General features: G+C 54.5%; 1 protein-coding gene across 1 annotated transcript in view; it reads left to right on the top strand.

Annotated features, from left to right (window-relative positions):
- The first annotated feature begins 421 nt into the window (after positions 1-421).
- SLC2A1 (solute carrier family 2 member 1) overlaps positions 422-18,487 on the top strand; it is a 28,510-nt gene continuing 10,444 nt past the window's right edge. The window contains exons 1-2 of the mRNA XM_024744744.1: positions 422-653; positions 12,106-12,201. Coding sequence (XP_024600512.1) covers positions 636-653; positions 12,106-12,201 — 114 coding nt within the window. The 5' untranslated portion in view covers positions 422-635. The remainder of the gene's footprint in view (positions 654-12,105; positions 12,202-18,487) is intronic.

The following is an 18,487-nucleotide window of genomic DNA, read 5'->3' as shown; positions in this document are numbered from 1 at the left end:
ACCTATGAGGTGGTTCTATCAGTACAGCTAGTTTCCCGAAGTTATCCGGTGGCGGAGTGAGGACTCCAGTCCTTGCTCTTAAGCGCTACCCTTTGCCGCTCCTATTTTGTCTCACAGCCGGTACGAGCTCCTCCATTTTGCTACAGGCTGCCGAGGCTCAGAGAGGTGCGCACACTTGCTGAGGGTCACACAGCGAGGGAACTCCCGGGACCCAGAGAGCAGGGGAGACGCTAAGCCACAGCGAGGTGCCCGCGGGGCGCCCTCCCGCCCCACTACCCCGGCCCTGGCCCCCTCCCCGCGGAGCCCCGCCCCGGACGTGCCCCAGTCCCCGCCCCCAAGGCTCTGCCCACCCCTCCTCCCCACCCCGCACCCCAGCCGCGCCAGCCAATGGCTGGGGTCCTATAAACGAGAACGTCCCAGCGCTCAGAGGTAACCCCAGCGAGCGTTCAGATCGTGGGCCGCAGGTCCCAGGAGCTAGCTCGCTAGGGAGCGGGAGGCCAAGCGACCAGAGTCGGAGTCAGAGTCGTAGTCGGAGTCTCGGGACCGGAGCCGGAGCCTGATCCGCAGAGTGCAGCCCGCCCGCCCGTCGCCGCCCGCGCACCCGGCGCTGCCAGAGCCTCCGGCGCAGCGCGGCCATGGAGCCCAGCAGCAAGGTGAGTCGCGCGCCCGCGGGCCCTCCCCGCCTGGAACAAAGGCTCGGACCCCCGGTCACCCCTCCGCCGGCCTAGGCTTCCCCGGGCCTCCCCGGCGGCCCGGACGCTCTGTGAGCCCGTGGCCGGCGGCGCGCCTCTCAGAGCCATGCTCGGCGCGGGCCTGGAGCGCAGCGCCCTGCCGCTGCCGGGGACTTGGGCGGGGATGGGGTCGGGATCTGGCGGGCGCGTGGGCGCCGCGTGCGTTGTTGGCGCCCGCAGTGAGCAGCTGGCTTCCTTCCGGGGGCGCCGCGCCGTCCACGCGTCCCGGCAGGGCCGGGGGACCCAGGGCCCGGGCGCGGCACGTCGCTCACGATCTCCTCCTCAGCGGCCCTGCTCCGACTTCTCCCGGGGCGGGGGAGGGGGCCCGAGCGCGGCGCCCATTGGCTGAGCCGGCCGAGCCCCCGGCCGGGCCCCGGCCCGGGCGCTTGGAGGAGGAGGGACCCGCCCCCGCTCGGCCGGCTCGGAACAGATGCTCCCTTTTCCTGGGCGCCACACTGGGCGCGCGGCCTGGTTTGGGGCGTTTTCCGCGGCCTCGCGCAGTCCCCGCGCCTGTCCTCCGGGGTTCTAAGGCGGAGGGCACTCTCTTAAGGCCCGGGCTCCAACCCCAGGGTGCCTGGCTACAGGGTTGAGGCGAAAAGCCTGACTTCCGAGGCCCTTCTTTCCGCGTAGTGCAGGCCCCAGAGCTTTTGCCAAGACCCGGGGAGATGTGCTCTGAGGTGGCACGTTTCCCTGCTCGGGCGGAGCTGGTGAGGGCCGGACGGAGAGAGTACCCCAGGGGCCGCCGCCGCGATCCCGGGGGGGCCGAGGGTCGGGAAGGGGCCCCTGGCTGGAGTGGAGTGGGAGTAGCGCGCGCCAGGGAGCTGAGGGACGCGGGACTGAATAGATGAGGACTCTTCCTTCCCCCGGGAGCAAGCAACTGCCTAGATACGATCTCTTTTTTTCATCTGTAAACGGGCTTGTCCTACAGGGGATCTTTGTGACTTTCCCAGATCGGTTCCTTTCCAACAAATATTTATTGGGCCCCACCTTGTGTGTTGTAGGGCATTGTTTCTTTCCTCCCTCCCTTCCTCCCCTTTCTATAGAATATTTTCAAGTGACTTTTTTCTTTGAAATTCGGCAGGGAAGGCACGAGGATGTCCGTTTTTCCACCTGGCATGGGGGGTTAGCACTGAACTCTGCGCTGCCCTTTCTATGGGCTGTGGAGGTGTCCGGTGGAACTGAACGAGGTCTTGGCTGGGCGGAGAGGTGCGTGACAGTGACGCCAGGCTGTACCCTCAGCGGGAAAAGGTTCCTTTATGCCTGATGAATCCAAACAACTTGCTTCACCACCCCGCCCTGGCCTGAAGAGAGACCCTGAGCCCAGAACACATTTCCTGACAGTCATAGGTGAGCCATTATGCTGGGATATAACAAAATGAAAATAAAATGAGAAGCTATTTTAGCTAGTGGTAAGAACGGTGCCACTGCAAAGCTTAAATATTTGCTGTGTTACCTCAGGGCTCTGGCAGGTCGCTTAACTTCTCTGGGCCTCAGTTTCACTGTCTGTAAGAGAGGGAAAACTTTTTTCACTCCTGCAAGGGTAAGAAATGTCTGTTCAGCATGTGATGCAGGACCTGGGTGTTCATCTGTTGAGTGGAGAAGTGAATATTTTGAGAGGAGACAGAAGAGTGGAGGAGAAAGTCAACAGTCACTTGTAGTTCACTAGGCTCTGGGCTCAAATGCTTTTCAGTGTCACTGACCCTCCATATATAGCTCTGCTGGTTCAGGGGCCTAGAGCTCAGAGAAGGGAAGTAAGTTACCTGAAGTCACACAGCTAGTAAGTGGCTGAATTGGATTTGAACCCAGGCCAATCAGAAAGGGCTTTCAGTCTACACTATCCCTTTTCACCATAGACTTTCTTGAATTTTGAGCTGAGGGGAGAGAGTTTGCCTAACTTCAGGGGTGCCCATGTGCCAGCCAGTTCTGTAGCAGGTAGGTGTTTTTCATGCAGTACCCTCCAAACTTTTGATTGCCGGCTCCATCAATAAATAATTTTGGGGCACCTCCTTCCCAGTGGTTTATCTGTATTTATAAATGCATGTATGTGCTCTGTTATAATAATAGATTATATGCCTACATAAAGTAGAAATTTCAAAAGACAAATACAGATAACAGTTATAGTCAAAAAAATTTATTTTTTATTTTTTTGCTAAACTTTCTATGGATCATCCTGTATACATTCTAGAAAAAAGCCCTTCCCTTTGGAGCTGCTGATTCGATCAGCAAGCCCAGCCCTTTTGTACAAAAGGTTAAACTGAGGCCTGGAGAAGTTATATCACTTGCCCAAGGTCTTAAAACCAGGCGTGTCTAGTTCTGAAGTTCCTTCGGCTATGTTCCTCCTCATCTCCTCAGTTGACTCGGCTGACTTTCCCGCTTTCTGTCGTGCTCCTCTGTGGCCCAGTGTGCTAAGTTTAACTGAGTAGGAAGTAGGGAGGAGACAGGTTGAAGACCCTCCTGTCCCAGCGCACTTTGCTCATGCTCCGTCCTGCAGCAGATGAGGGTGAGCCCTGCCCCCAGATGTCTCACCCAGCCCTTTGTGAGGAACTCCCAACTAGTCCCTCCTAGCACCCCAGTCACGCCCCAGGACTCTGCCACTCCGCCATCCAGACAGAGGAGAAATGAGAAATCCGTGGGGTTCCTCAGCCCCTCAGTGGTACGGAAGAGCATAGGCTTTTGAAGTCCTGCATTTGTGGTTTTGAATTCCAGCTTAGCTCAGTTGCCACGTCTGCAGAATGATGTCATTTTTGTCATTAGAGTGTCTATAAGAATTCAGAAATAAATGTGTCTGTCTGTCCCCATGGATGCTCCATAAATATCCCTTGCTTCTCTGGATTCCCATGATGCACTGCACCTACCTGGGCCCCAGGTGACCTGCTACCTGGGTTGCAGCCTCTGTCCAGAAGTCTGGCATTTGGGCAACATGAGCTTTTGGGGAGTCCCAGGATGCCCGGGCTGTATCGCTTGGTTGGGTAAATCATTAAAGTTTCTGCTGGCTAGTTCTCCAGTAGGGGTTTTGTCAGGAAGCTGGTTTGCAGAGTAGCCCATGGGTGAGAGTGCCAGGCCCAGAGATGGGTCAACTGATGTGGCTGCCCTGCCCGCCCCCTCCCCCCGTGAGGGTGATAACAAGTCATGATGACATCACAATCCAATGGAAAATGACTTTTTCAAGGTCACATACTAGCCTCCCACCACAAAACACCTGCTAGCCTTTCTAGGATGGCATAAGAGGATAAAAGAAAGTCCCCAGCAGGAAGGGACCTTCCAGTGCATGTCCCAACCCTGTTTGACAAATAGGGAACTGAGGCCAGAGAAGGAAAGAGGCTTAGGCAAGATAAGGCTGTCACAAAAAATTTGAGATGTTCTTCAGTTTTGTTTTTAAAAAACATGTTTTTTTCTGCACACCCCTGTCCTATGTGCCACCTTCCACTCCCCCCAAATGAGCAGGAGTTCCCAGACTCCTGGACTTTCCAGCCTCTTTCTGGGTGCAGTCCACTAGTTGGATTAGATATAATTTGACAACTGAAAGCCTTCTGTGAATGGAAACAAAACACATCCTCATAAAACTATGACCTGGGGGAAGTGGCCTTCCTCAGAGCCTCCGTTTTCTTCCCCGTAAAATGGAGGCTCACTCTGCATGGTAGTTGTGGTGAGACTGCCCAGTGCCCTCAAGCAGGGTGGCGGCTATTTTCAGTGGAAGGACCCTCTGCACGTCCAGTTTGGGTGTACGGACATCGTCAACATGTCCATGATGATCCCTGTCCCATGCTGGGCCATTCCGGGACCAACCCTACCTGGCCTGGAGCTGGGTTAACCCCCAATCCCCCTGTAATCAGCTTGTGACTTCAAAGAGCTCAGCTTTACCCAGTGCCTCCTGGTCACAGGATGTCAGGGCCTGGAGCTCTGCTCCAGCTCCAAGGGTACAGGCATCCAGTTCTCTCCCCCTCCCACCCTTGCTGGCAGAGCTGGGGAGGCCTGGGACAAAGGGGAAGCGTGCAGTGTTGGCTTGGGACCTGCAACCTCCCCCCTCCCCCACCTCACTCCTGGGCAGAGCCGCTCAGTTTGGTAATCTGCGTCCCAGAATGGTAGAGGTTGAGAAGGCTCCTGGTTGGACCTATGGGCTCAGAGAGGCTGTGTCTAGGCCTGGTCACCAAAACAAACCTCCAGTTGTTACCGGCCTCCTCCGTGGGAGGCATGGAGTGGAGCGTAAGGCTCTGCCATCCAGCCTTCAGGCCAGGGAGGGAGTAGCTCAATAGCTAATGCATAAACATTGGGGTTTTGCAGTAATGGAGCAGGGCTCCCAGACCTTGAACTCGTGCAGAATGAGGGCAGTGTCCACCCTGTCCAAGACTTCAGCACCACCACCTTGCTGGCTTTTGCCTCCCCAGGGCCTTGGTACCCTGGAAGGGGAGAGAGCGGTCGCTAGACCCCAGCTTAACGAGCCTTTGGCTACTGAGGCCTCTGCTGGACAGGACATCTGCCCAGAGCGCCTAGCCCAGAGTTCACCCCCACTATTTTGGCACTGGGGAGTGAGGAGGAAAGGGCTCCACCAGAAACAGCTCTACCATTTGACCTCAGACCAGCCACAGCTCCTGTTGGAGCTAATTTCCTCAACTGTAACAGGGATAATACCTACCTCTTTAGGTCAGGTTGCAGGGGGGTTTTTTAATTACAGAAGTACTGTAATGGAGCCAACTATAGAGAAGCAGGCAGAGGAAGAGAGTAAACATCTTCTCCCAGCTGTAACGGTTTGGTGTTTACCCTCACAGACCTCTTTTTGTGCATGTGGATATGTGTGCCTATAAATGGAATTTAGTGTAATTGGATCACACTTTCTACATAGTTCTGTGCAGCCCAGTGCAGCCCAAACTGTTCACCTACCAATACTTGCAGTGTTTCTCTCTGCACATAGAAGGAAGTGCCATTATACAAGTTCATTATCTCCTCCTTCCTTACACAAAATGTACATTCTATACGTTGTTTAGTACTTCGCTTTTTTACCTGGCACTCTTTTCGTATCAAGAACATACAGATGTGTTGCATTCTTTCCAATAGCTGCATAATATCCCATCACAAAATGTCCCACCGTGATTAAGAATTAAGTGATTGTCCTCGTCACTTTCTCTCTTCATACCACTCACCACCTGATGTATTTTAGGTATTTTTTTCTACCCTTCCACCCTACCCGCCGCTGCCAGCCCCCGACTAAAATATCAAGTTCCGTGAAGCAGGGATTCGGTTGAGTTTATTGCTGAATCCCCATTGACTAGAATAGTGTTGGGAACGCGCACTCGGCTATTGTCTTTCCTTAGTAATATAATTTCTTATTCTTAGGAAACCTCTCTTATGGAGAACAGGAGGTCTTAGGGGAAGAGGATTTTTCAAGGTCACACAAGTGGGGTACTTAAACTTGTCTGCTGAGAGTGTTGGGGACCTTTACATAGTCCCATGGTCTTATCAAATTAATCTTATCGTAGTCAAATTGGTGCCCACCTCTCCACTGAATGGGTACCTCTCTGGGGTGTCAGCTTCTCCAGATGCCCGGGTGCTGGCTCTCAGGGAGTCATTTGTTTGCATTTAACACCTTTTTGGAAGACGATTTGGTTTTGCCTGGAAGGCTTTGAAAAGTCCTGTGCAGCTCCTGTGTTGGGGCTGCACTTGTTAATTCAGAGCACCTGGAGCTTAAAGCAGAGATGGGCAAATTTTTTCTGTAATGGGCTAAATTGTAAGTAAATATCATCGGCTCTGTGGGCCATATGGTCTGCTGTTGTAGCACAAAGGCAGCCATAAACAATATAGACTTCTGGTCCCCAAAGGAATGGGGGACAGTTTGGCTGTGTTCCAATCAAATGTTATTAATGGAAACTGAAATTTGAATTTTTTTTTTTTTTTTTTTTTTTTTTTGCCGAGCCACATGGCTTGTGGGGTCTTAGTTCCCCAACCAGGGATTGAACCTCAGGCCCACGGCAGTGAAAGCACTGAGCCCTAACCACTGGACTGCCAGGGAACTCCCCTGAAATTTAAATTTAATACAATTTTCATGTATCACAATATATTAGCCTTCTTTTTTTTTTTTTCCCCAGCCACTTAAAAATGTAAAACCCATTCTTAGCTGGCAGGCTGGATTTGGCCACGGACCATAGTTGACCAACCTGGGCTTAGAGTAAAATCTACCCAAGCGACCGAGAGGTTTCTGCGCTTGGGCCTGGGCTGTCCTGGCTCAAACTGGGCAAGGCCCAGCGAGTTGCTGGAATGGAATTTGACCTACATAGGAAGGAAAGAGCAGATAGAAACCTTGCTTCCTTTGGGGACCAGTACCCAGAAGCAGGGGAGGACGTGAGCAGGAAGGGTTTGGCAGCAGAGACCCCTCAGTTTGAAGCTTCCAGCAGCCGAAGGCCTCCTGATCATCCGCCTTTTCCTCTCTGAGTCTCCCATTTTCTCATCCGTGAAGTGGGAGCCATCTCTCCCCCAGAGCCTGGTGATGGTTAAATCAGGATGTGGATGCAGCCCCTGGCACGTTGCCTAGGGCCTGCCCGGTGCTGCTGGCGCTGATAAAAGCGGCAGCTCCCTCTCCTCTCTGCTTTTAAAGACTGATGAGCACCTTCTGCCTCCAGGGCCACTGCGGGGTGCAGGGGAGGCTCAGCCATGCAGAAGTCCTGACATCACTGGAGGACTTGAAGAAGATGGCTGAGAGGAGTAAATGCCTGAGGTCACCTGAAGGTCAGGCTTCACATGGTTATTACTCTTCTTCTTGAAAAGACCTGACAGGCTGGACGAGTTCAGAGGGTAAAATGCCTTGTCCAGGAATCCAAAGAACTCAAGTCCCAGAATTAGCTTTTGTTTGCCGAGTATCCTGGGCCCCTACCCTCTGACCTTAGGCTCCCCATCAATCGCATGAGGGTATTACAGCGATTCTGCAGTTTCTTGCGCTTCTTTTTTCATCTCCCAGAATTTTGTTCAAATGAAATCCTAGAAAATTAAAGTAACAAATAAATAAAAAGGGAGCTGTCACGGATCCCATAAACCACTGCTCCACCCTGCTTAGAACTGGGGACCACGCAGTTACAAGGTCCTTGTCCCATTCTCCAGTGCACCCAGGGCTACTCAGGAGCTGTGGGAGGAGGAAAGGATGTGAGTGACACCTGGCTCATCCCCGCTCCAGGACCCTCCTCCCGGACCCTCCTCCCACTGGGAGTAACCTACCTCTGAATGGCGTGGCCACAAGCCCTCCCTCCGCCAGTACTGACTGGGAGAGCCCGGAGCTGGAGTACATGCCAGGGAAAGGCCCGGCCCACGGACGCAAGTCGAAAGGCCATGCACGGTGCTTGGCAAGTTACATGACCTGGCTAGGCCACCCGGCATCCCCGTGTGTGGGAGGAGAGGTTCTGAAGCCAACATTTCATCAGTGGCTTCCTGGGAGAAGGAGAGCTCTAAGTGGGCCTCAGGACCCCCAGAATTGGGATAGGGTGGTGAGGGGTGAAGGCATGAGAGCCTCCTCGTGCAGGACCCCGAGCCCAAGCGCTTGCTGAACTGAGAGGCCTGGGGCACCCCTAGGAGAATCAGGATTTGAACTCGGGTCAGAGGTCTTTCCTCCACAGCCCTGTGGGTTGGGGTGGGGGCCTGGAGAGTTACTTTTAGGCTGTTTCCAGCTCTCAGAGCTGATGTTCCAGTACTCATCAGGGGTTTGCTACATGGCCGAGTTCAAATCTGTTAGGATGAACACTGTTCTCAGAGAACAGATACATGCAGAGCCAGTTTTGCCCAAAAAGTTAATTTCAGAAGTGACAGGTTTGCTTTGTATAAATATTCAGCACTGCGCCCTACTCTGGGCACCCTAGGTACCACTCTTAAGGAGTTCCCAGTGTGGTGGGTGGACAGCAGATGGGTATTCCCAAGCTGGAGACTGTAGAGCACACAGCAAGGGCAAAGGCCTGGAACAGCACGGGATGTTCTAGGAGGTAGCCCCATCCCCAGGGGTGGTGATGGGCGGCCGTGGTCCCAGATTCTGGACTCTCCCTTGCTCCTCCACCCCTATAAAAGGCTTCCACAAGAAAGCCGTGAGCTGTGGGGCTTGTACCCCTTCTTTAAGGCATCACCAACGAGTCCATCAGCTTGGCACGTAAATATATACATGTTGAATGAATGGACTTCATTACCGCCTTTCAGTTCCAGCCACGGGACTGGTGGAGGCAGATGGTGCCATGGGGACTTCCCATCCCTCCTTGATTCAGCGAACACCTGTCGAGTGAACCCTGCCGGCTCCATGATGAAGAGCTTGACAGCAAGCCTTAAGGGAAGGCACTCTTATCCCCATTTCTTATGTGAAGAAACTGAGACCCAGAGTCAGGGCTACCACATATCTCAACTCCAAGGTGAGGGAAGCAGCTCGATGCCTTTCAGCCTGGGTCTCCTGATTCCAAGTCCTGTCGTGAGCACGCTGGGTGCGGTGGGGGCGAGAGGTGGTGGGTGCCGCTTGCCTGCCCAGGAGCGGGGGCCATGCTCCTCCCCTGGATCTAGCATCCAGCCACACTGAGCACCCCGTTAGATCCGGCCTTGCAGGGCCCCCCCTTCTTCCCCCTGCACGTACTGTTCTGTCTACCTGGAATGCAGTCTTGCCACCGCTTCTCCACTTGGCAGACTCCCTGCATGTCCTTCACGGCCCAACTCCAGTGTCACCTCCCAGGAACCCACCTTTGATTGACTGTCCCAGGCAAAATTACAAGTCTGTCCCTGCAGGGCTCCCGCAGTGCCCCAGCTGAAGCTCAGACCACACTAGCCTCCCCTTCCCAATGGACCTGATGCCTCTTCCTTGATGTCAGGACCAGGGCCCGGGGCACGAGTCACTGAGCCTTTTAGTAGTTCTTGATGCAGCAGCCTGCCTGGGTGGATGTGGATATAACCCAGCCGGTGGGTAGGCAGGTTTTCTAAAGCAGAGTTTGACCTTGACCTGCCAAGTGGCAAAGTCCAGCAGAGGGCTTTGTCCTTGGCTCCCAGCAGCCCCTGCTCTCAGAGGCACAGCTGCTCAGCAGGGCCCCAAGACTGATTTCAGAGGCCCAGAGACCCCTGGCACACCAGAGCCAGACTGGAGACAGGGCTGTGGTAATAGTACTGCCCCCCAGCAGAGCCCCTTCTGCGAGGGCATTCATGCAAGGGCACGATTTTTACCAGATCCGCATATCATCTGTATCATTTTTCACTTCTATTTTTATTTAAATTGCTGTGTTCTAAATAATATGAAACCACAGGGCTTGTAAAAAATATTTTGAATAGGTGATACATTCATGTGGTTCAAAATTCAAAAACGTACAAAGGGATATAAAATGAAAATTCTCCCTTCTACCCTGCCTCTGCCACCCAGATCCCCAAGGTACACTGTTACCCTTCTTGTGCATTCTTTTAAGGAAGTAGATGTGTATATTCTCCCCCATCCTAGCCTTTTTTTTTTTTCCTCCCACACAAAAGGTAGCATACAACATGCTGTTCTGAAGCTTTGCTTTTTACTTACTATAACTTGGGGAGTATGCCAAATCAGTAGCTAAAGAGCTTTCTTTGTTAAGTACTCCATTATATAGCTATGCCACATTTTTTCAAATCATAGGTTTGCATTGCTAGTTTTATATTTATTCGAGTGTGTACTAGAATAATATATACCTTGTATACCATTAGTATCAGATGGCCAACCTCAAGGCCAACCCTGAGCCGTGACACCTGTGACTCACCAGGCAGAAAGCCCCCACATGAGGGTTCAACAGCCGCTGTCGTGCCGTCCTTGTGACCTCCTCTTACTTAATCCCAGTGGTCACCCGAGGAGTTGGGCTTGGCCGGGGCCCACCAGAGGAGGCCTGTCAGGTGCTCACCACCCACTCGGAACCAACAGCCTTGGGTCTGAAGGCTCCCTAAGGAGTTGGGAGGGAGGCTCTGAGGGGTGCTGGGCAGGGTGGGCCGTGACAGACAGGATTTACAGGGAGTGCAGCCTGCTGTGAGGAAAGCCCCAGCGTCTAGGATGAATGTCCAGAGTTTGGCCAGGAAGGAGCCCGTGGGGAGGAAGGATCCAGCTCTCCCTTGACAAGGAATGGGCTCTGAACTCCTGCTGGCTGAAACCTTCCTCTTAGCCTCTGACGTGAGAACCTTAGCTTTCGCAATCGATGGCCTGCCGGCTTCTAGAGAATGAAAAGACCACACTAGGAATGTGTCTGATTAACAGCTAAGCCCAGCGCTATCTGTGAGGATCTCGAAGTCAGGGCTGCTTCTGGGTTCTGGGGGGAGGGGGGGAGACCAAGGCCATCGCCAAGCTGAGGCTCTCCCTTCCACAGGTAGGTGCGGCTCAGGATCTGTGCCTCCACCCCTCCCCTCCAGTGCCCAGCCCCGTGTGGTGCACCTGGTGAATGCCCGCCCATCATTTCTTTGGCATCCCTCCCCCCGGGCCCCGTTCTTTCGGTCAGTTAAGGGCCTGCCTTAACTGTCATACATCTTGGCTTCTTCATTTTAAAAGAAAACAAAAGTCCTCTCCCTAGCAAGGCACCTTGCTCTCCCCGGGCCCTCCTGCCTGCTGGCCTCCTCCCTGCCTGCTGCCTCCGGCCCTTGGCTTCCAGGTGACAGAATCCCACTGCCCTTTTTCTCCCCCAGCCCTCTGCCCATTGGAAACACCTCGACCCAGCACTCTTACTCACCTTGTGTCGTGTACTTTTCCAAAGCACATTCCTGGCTGGTATGTCATCTGTGTCCTAACAACCCTGGGAAGCTCGTGGTCTGGGGATGGTTGCCCCGAGCTTCAGCCTGGCTCTCTGCAGACCCCTGAGTAAGCTGGAACTTGTCTCTGCCTCAGTATCTACCCTGTGAATGGAGGCGAGGGTTTGCAGACAAGCAAACAGACGGGCCGGGAGGAGTGGGGAGGGGGACTCACCTGCTGGAATTCACAGAGCAAGGAGGCAGGTGGGCTGGAATTAGAAGCCAGCATCTTGGGCTCCAAATCCAGGGCACTTTGCCCATCCATGCCGCTCCTCCCACGTAATTGGGCCCCCCTTGCCTTGGTTCCTGGGCCTCCCAGCCAGAGAGTCTGGAGCCACCTCAAGCCCAGGCATGGCTTCAACAGGGGAATGAGACCCCGGAGAATGCCAAGCCCTGGCTACAGAGAGGGGGAAGACCCTAATTACCCTCTCTCCCCAGGAATAAGTCTGGCCAGCCCGGTGTCTAGAAGTTGGCAGGGCTGGTTTGGGCACCTGAGGTCAGGAAGTGGCCAGGTTTCTTCAGAGAAGGGCTGGTGTGGTGCCAGGAGTCAGGCAAGCTATCTGAACAAGGGAACCTGCCAGCCCAGGCCCTGCCCTCTAGTAACCTGGGCCTGACGTGCCTCTAACAGTGTGGGGTTTTCTCTCTGCAGAAGCTGACGGGCCGCCTCATGCTGGCTGTGGGAGGGGCAGTGCTCGGCTCCCTGCAGTTTGGCTACAACACTGGAGTCATCAATGCCCCCCAGAAGGTGAGTGATGTGCTGTCCTAGGCTTCTGGAGACCAGAGGGCTCTGCTGTGCACCCCTGCCCCCATCACACACACACACACACACACACACACACACACACACACACACACACACGCTCACCCTGCCTCTTGGACATTGGAGTCATTTACATCAACTCACCATCTGCCTTACCAGCCAATATTCTGGCCCTGAATGGGTTAGAGACTCTTAGCTTTGGCCTTGGAAACTTGGGGCCCACAGAACCACGGGGTCTTTATAGGTCATCTTTTTTTGTGTGTGTGGTACGCGGGCCTCTCACTGTTGTGGCCTCTCGCATTGCGGAGCACAGGCTCTGGACGCACAGGCTCAGCGGCCATGGCTCACGGGCCTAGCCGCTCCACGGCATGTGGAATCTTCCCGGACCGGGGCACGAACCCATGTCCCCTGCAATGGAAGGCGGACTGTCAACCACTGCGCCACTAGTTAAGCCCTTTATAGGTCATCTTGACCAACCTCCCACCCGACACAGAAATTTGTAAAAATTGAAGCCATGTTCGGTGTAGTGATGCTGCATTCGTGCGGCCCTCTGGGGCTACAGAGGGCTTCTGTGGTGCTTTTCTCACCTGTTCACACCGAGCCCTAAGGCAGGCAGGCAGGCAGGCAGCCGTGCCCACTCCTATCCTGCAGGTGTGGGGAATGGCCAGAACCTGCCCAGCATGACCAGCTAGTCAGGGATGGAGCTGGTATACGACACCAGTCTGCCTTGGCGCCCTCCCTGCCAGGTGGTCCCCAAGCCCGTGCTCTCACCCATCCACATGCAGCACACTCCCTTGTAAGGGAGCCCATTCTAGGCTGAAACTGCCTATCTCCCTGGAGGCCCTGGGCCAGGCAAAGCAAAAATGGCATCCTGCCCTAGGGAACTGGAGGGGTGCAAGTGTGCACTTATTCCCTTCTCCCCACAGCACAGCCCAGATCTGTCCTCACGTGCTCACCGGTGTCGGGACTGGGGGGTGCCCCGGTGAGGGCCTCCAGCGTAGCCAACCCACTGCTCTGGGGAGGAGAGCGGAGGATAGGGGCAGGAAAGGAGACTGTAACGAGTCCCTCCTCTGCGCCAGGCCTGTTGTGTACATTCATAAGGTCGGGCGGTGATTTCCATTTTATACACCCAAAAACCAAGGCCCAGGGCAGGTGAAAGGACCAATGGGCTCAAGGCCACATAGCTAGGGAATGGTGGAGTCAGAAGCCAAACTCTGTTGTTTACACAACCTCAGGCTGCCTTCCGGACCAGCCACGTGGTCAGTTTAAAAGTCTCTACCTTCCCGGGCAGGACAAGATGAGAGTGGATTGTCCTGTCAAGGCCACATTCATGGTCCAGACAGGTGAGGCCAGGAAGTGAGTGTGGCTGCTTCCCGAGGATCGGGGCCTGTGTGGGGGAGCTGGGCCTCCTCCCAATAGGCGGAGGGTGGCCGTGGGGGCCATGCCCGATGCTGGGGAGCAGGTCACCAGAGCGGCCAGGCCCGCTGAGTCATGCTCAGCTGTAGCAGACGTGATGGGGCTTTTCCAAGCTTGTGGGAAGTGGCGACCGTGGGCCCATGCTTGAAACAGTTCCAAGCCCTGCTTTTGCTAAGTGCTCTGAGCAGATCTTGCCAAGGTGTGTGCCTCGGAGCTGGCTCCCTTTGGGAATCCTTACAGATGCAAAGTGTGTACAGTCTTAGAGACAGGTTGAGTTCTCCACTTGACTGCACGTCAGTAAGTGTCCCCTGACACTTACAGAATCTGACCTCACTGGTCTGGGATGCTGTCTGGGCATCAAATTTTTAAAGCTCCCCAATTGAATCTAACGTGCAGTCAAAAGATGAGAAGCACTGGATTAAGTGATCACAGTCAGGGGTGGTCACGTGACTGATCACATAGTGAGTTACGCACGGTGACAGAACGAGGACTCTAAGAACAGGATAGAGGTGTTATCCGTAAACAGAACAGGGTTGTGGTAAGCAGGGGCCCACAGGTGGGGATAAAATGCCCAGAGGAAAGAAAGTCTGTGTGTCACTAGGGTAAATGGGAGGAGGGAGAAGGATGGGAGGGCGACGAGGTAAGCCAGAAGCTGCCCGCAAGGGGCTCTTGTGGTCGGTAGTTTCATCTGTAGACTCTTCAGCCACTGGCAGGGCATGGCACAGCAAGAATGGGCAGGTGGGCACCAATGCGTAGGCCGAGCTGGGGAGTGTGGACTTCAGAACTCCACTAAAGAGGATAGATAGGATCAGATTTGCATTTTAGGGAAATGATTCAGGCGTCTGGTGCAGTGGGATGGGTCTCAGAATGTGAAACTAGAGACAGGGAAATAGTGAGAAGGCTGCTGTTGTAATAGGGGTAGAAAAACCAACACTGAGTAGGAAGAATGGGCAGGAGCTGATCATCAGTTCAGCCCGAGGATGAGAGAGCGGGGTTTAAAACTGGCTTCGGCGATGTGGGTCTGGAGGCAGAGCAGGGAGGTGCCGTGGGATATGCAGGAACTGAGGTTTGGTGACACAGCGGGACAAGCACTTGGACACGGGGGTCTGTTTCTTTGGAGGGTAGTCAGTGGGAGAAGACCGATAGGTTGGTCACCGGTATCCATAGTGATAGAGAAGGATCTCCCGGAGGGACTGCAGAGTAAAAAGAGAAGTAAGGGTCAAGCCCTGGAGAGCACACCCACTGACAGAAGATCCTGGGAAGGAGGAGGAGAGCTGGCACCTCTACGCCAGGAGACAAGACCCTTCTGAGCCAGAGGAGGAATGGAAGCGCCTGAGGATGAGCGTCCATGGCCATGTCCTTTGTCCCTAGAGCAGTGCCCGTCCATAGGAACAGGCACTCAGATGTGGACAGAGTGAAGGGATGCTATCCGGTGCTCTGGAGGCTGACCTGGGCAGATCAGCTCCATTTTGCCAAAGGCAAAAGACCCTCCGGTGACCCTGCCGTGGCAAAGGCTGTCCAAGTGGAGTCCTGTGGGTAGAGACCTCCCTGCAGTGGGTTGAACAGGGAGAAGGGAGATGGGGGAGAGCAGAGACAGCCCTTCCAAGGGACTCGGTAGAGAAGGAAGAAAGAAGGGTGGTCGCCAGAGGGGTTGTCTGGCTAAGGTTTTTTTTAATACGAAGACTTCAGTTTTAAACGGCTTGTAAGGAATCAGCAGAGGAGGAGAGGGTGAAGATAAGGAGTGGGGGTGGTCCTTCAGGAGGCCGGTGTGGTGGAGCAGAGGCAAAGGGGTCGCATTTGGCCGGAAGGGACTAAGACACTTCCAAGGGTGCAGTTGTGGACAAACCCAGAGTGAGGTTCTCTAATTCTTGGGACTTCCCATCTAATCAGAAACAGGCGAAAGGTGAGAATTACAGCGGAAGATGGGTGGGGCAGCGGGCAGGGGGTCCGGGCAGCACAGAGGGCCCAGCGGTAAACATTTATAGGAGCATTTGTGGGCACCTGTCCAAAGGTCACTTGGGCAGCCGGCCTCTGAGGACTGAGGTGAGAGACCTGCGTGGCGTTTCCGGGGGCGTGTGCTCAGGCACTCCTCCGCCTGTTTACTCTTGTACTTTACAGACACTTCTCATAAGCGTGGCCGTAGTTTTCCCAACCCGAAGCAAACGGGATAAACTTAACAGGTGAAGAGGGGAGAGGACGACACTAGAGGAAGAGATGAAAGTGGGGCTCAGAGCCGACGGCCGTGCCTCGGGAGGCACCATAGCCATTGTCCTGGGAGGGCCCAGTGATTGTGCCAACACCGTCACTCAACGTGGACTATGCCAGGCGCTGCCCTAGATGGGGGAGGGATAGAGCCGAGAGCACCGCAGGCTCACCCTGGCCGTCAGAGCTGGGCCCTGTCCCTGCCCTCCAAAGATTCAACCATCCAGAGTGCAGGGGCGGGGTGGGGAGGGGAGACCCCTTGGGAAAAGCCGCAGTATTATTAACGGAGGGCTTCTCGGTGCTATGGGAACGAAGAGAAAGGAATGACTAATGCTGGGGGTAGGGCTGATGGCAGAGACAGAAAGGGCCTCACGAAGGAGTTAGCAGCTGTGCTAGACCTTGAGGGCAAATCGGCCCCAGAGGGAAGGAGGGGCGGGTATCCCAGGCAATAGGAACGGCTTGTGCAGAGATGCGGTGGCGTGAAGTGAAGTGTTCCACTGATGGGGAATTGCTAACGGCCCGCGCTGACCAGGCCGACCCGCCTTGTCTGTCTAGAGGCACTTCCCTTAGGAAACTGCACTGCGCTGGCCAGGTTGGCCTACTTGCCAATGGAGACTTTGTCCCACTAGAGATGAGGGTGCCAGTACTGCTGTTAATTACCAGAAACTTGGTCTCCTCCATAAAACAGGCCCCAAAGGGCTTCCTCTTGGAAGTGGTTAATTAATCATAACATTATCTTAAATGTTTACAAAGTACCTCCTAATAAGTTACCTCCTCACAGCAGCCCCACAAGGTGGGTGGGGCCGGGCTTATCTTCCCCTCATAAAGGAGGCACCGAGGCTGGGAGAGGTCACCTGGAGAGTGAGAGGCTGAGTTACAGATGGACGCCAGGCCTCACGCCTGATGACGACATCCCTGCCAGGCCTCCGGCCTCTGCAGGGTAGGAGGGGAGCCCAGTCACACAGAGAGCAGATAAATGAGCAAGGGCATCCTGACCATCATACTGGGTGGAGAGAACTACCTCTCCCCTCCCCAAATGGCTGAGCTGCCAACAGAGGTGACTAAAGGCCATTGAGGAACCATGAGTTCCTGGCCAAGGGACAGTGTCAGGCATGTCTGAGGCATCCTCAGAAACCAGACCGCTTGGGCTGGAAGGGGCCTGACAGTCCACAGGCTCAACGTTCCTTGTTTGCCAAAGGAAGAACTTGGTCTAGAGAGCAGGCGAGGTCTGCCCAGGATGACCTGCTTGGTAAGTGAAAGTACTGGAGGCAAGATGGGCTTCCCAGCCCAGGCTCCAGGCAGCCTCTCCTTATCTCTGCCTAGATCCAAAGGGCTCTGGGCCCCCTCTCCCCTTCACCCATCTCCGCTTATACGGACTCTCACAGCTTACAGCTCACTTGTCATGTGCCAGGCATTGTTCCAAATGCATTAGAAACAATAATTCAATTGTTCCATATACTATAACCCCATTAGGGAGACACCATAATCCCTGTTTTATAAAAAACTAGGGCACAGAGATGTTAAGCAATTAAACCAAGGACACACAGCTAGTAAGTGGCAGAGCTGGGATTTAAATCCAGGGAGTCTGGCTCCAGTCTACATCCTTGACCACAGAAGAAATGGCAGTTACACTTAACAGGCACCGAAACACCCTTTTACATGCCAACAACTGCTACCCTGCTGCTCTCTCCTGCTCTTACTTCAAGCTGAGTCACGCACAGACGTCCCAGTTTCCCACGCACAGTTGCACAGCCTCTTACACCACGACACCCTGCCACAGCTCCATCATCTCTTAAGCCTCTCCGGTTCATGGCCTGTTCATCAATTAGTGACGATGCTTTCTGCCTCCAGCCCTGTGCTGGGACCCAGATGAACCAGACTGTCCCCCTGTTGGAGTTGTCTAGAGGGAGCACACAGTGCCTCATAGTTAGCTGTCCGGGGCAGTGATGGAAACAAGGACAGGCTGGTGTAAGCGGACAAGGGGGAGGGAGAGGGTACCTGGCCCATAGAGGAGGGTTTTTTCCAACACCATAGACATTTGTGGCCAGATAGTTCTTTGGCATTACGGAGGCTGTCCCATGCATTGTAGGATGTTTAGCAGCATCCCTGGCCTCTACCCCTGCCAGTGTAACAACCAAAAATGTCTCCAGACATTGGGGGGGGGGAGCAAATTGCCCCTGTTTGGGAACCACTGCAGTAATGAAGAGGTTATGAAGGCTCTCCAGAGGAGGGATGGCGCGTTCTCTAGAAAGTGACCAACAGCTCACCAGGCAGAAGGCGAAGGTGCAGAGGTGTGGGGTGCCCGGGCAGCATGGGGGCGTTGCCATGTGGGGTGGGAAGAGACACTTCATCCTGAGGGTGGTGGGGAGACAAGAAAAGCTGTGAGCAGGGGAAATGAAGATCCTTCTGTTTGCAGGGGAGACCCCAGAGGCCAGGGACCAGTGAGGAGGTCAGAGCAAAGGCTTGGAGAGAAGCCCTATCAGGGCTCTTCCAGAAAAGCAGCCAAAGCAGCCAGGGTGGTCCGATCATCTGCTCTGGGGTTGGGGCCCAGCTTCTAGCTCCATCTGGCTGCCTGGGCCTCTTCACCAGGCCCCAGGGAGAGGCCCTGAGGAACCCAGAAGTTATCTGTCCAGCCCCACCTGTGGCCTCTGTC

Source organism: Neophocaena asiaeorientalis, unplaced genomic scaffold, assembly GCF_003031525.2.
Source record: "Neophocaena asiaeorientalis asiaeorientalis breed wild unplaced genomic scaffold, Neophocaena_asiaeorientalis_V1.1 scaffold478, whole genome shotgun sequence".
Taxonomy (NCBI): Eukaryota; Metazoa; Chordata; class Mammalia; order Artiodactyla; family Phocoenidae; genus Neophocaena; species Neophocaena asiaeorientalis.
Note: the sequence above shows the minus strand (reverse complement) of the source record. Positions and strands in the feature narration are given on the sequence as shown.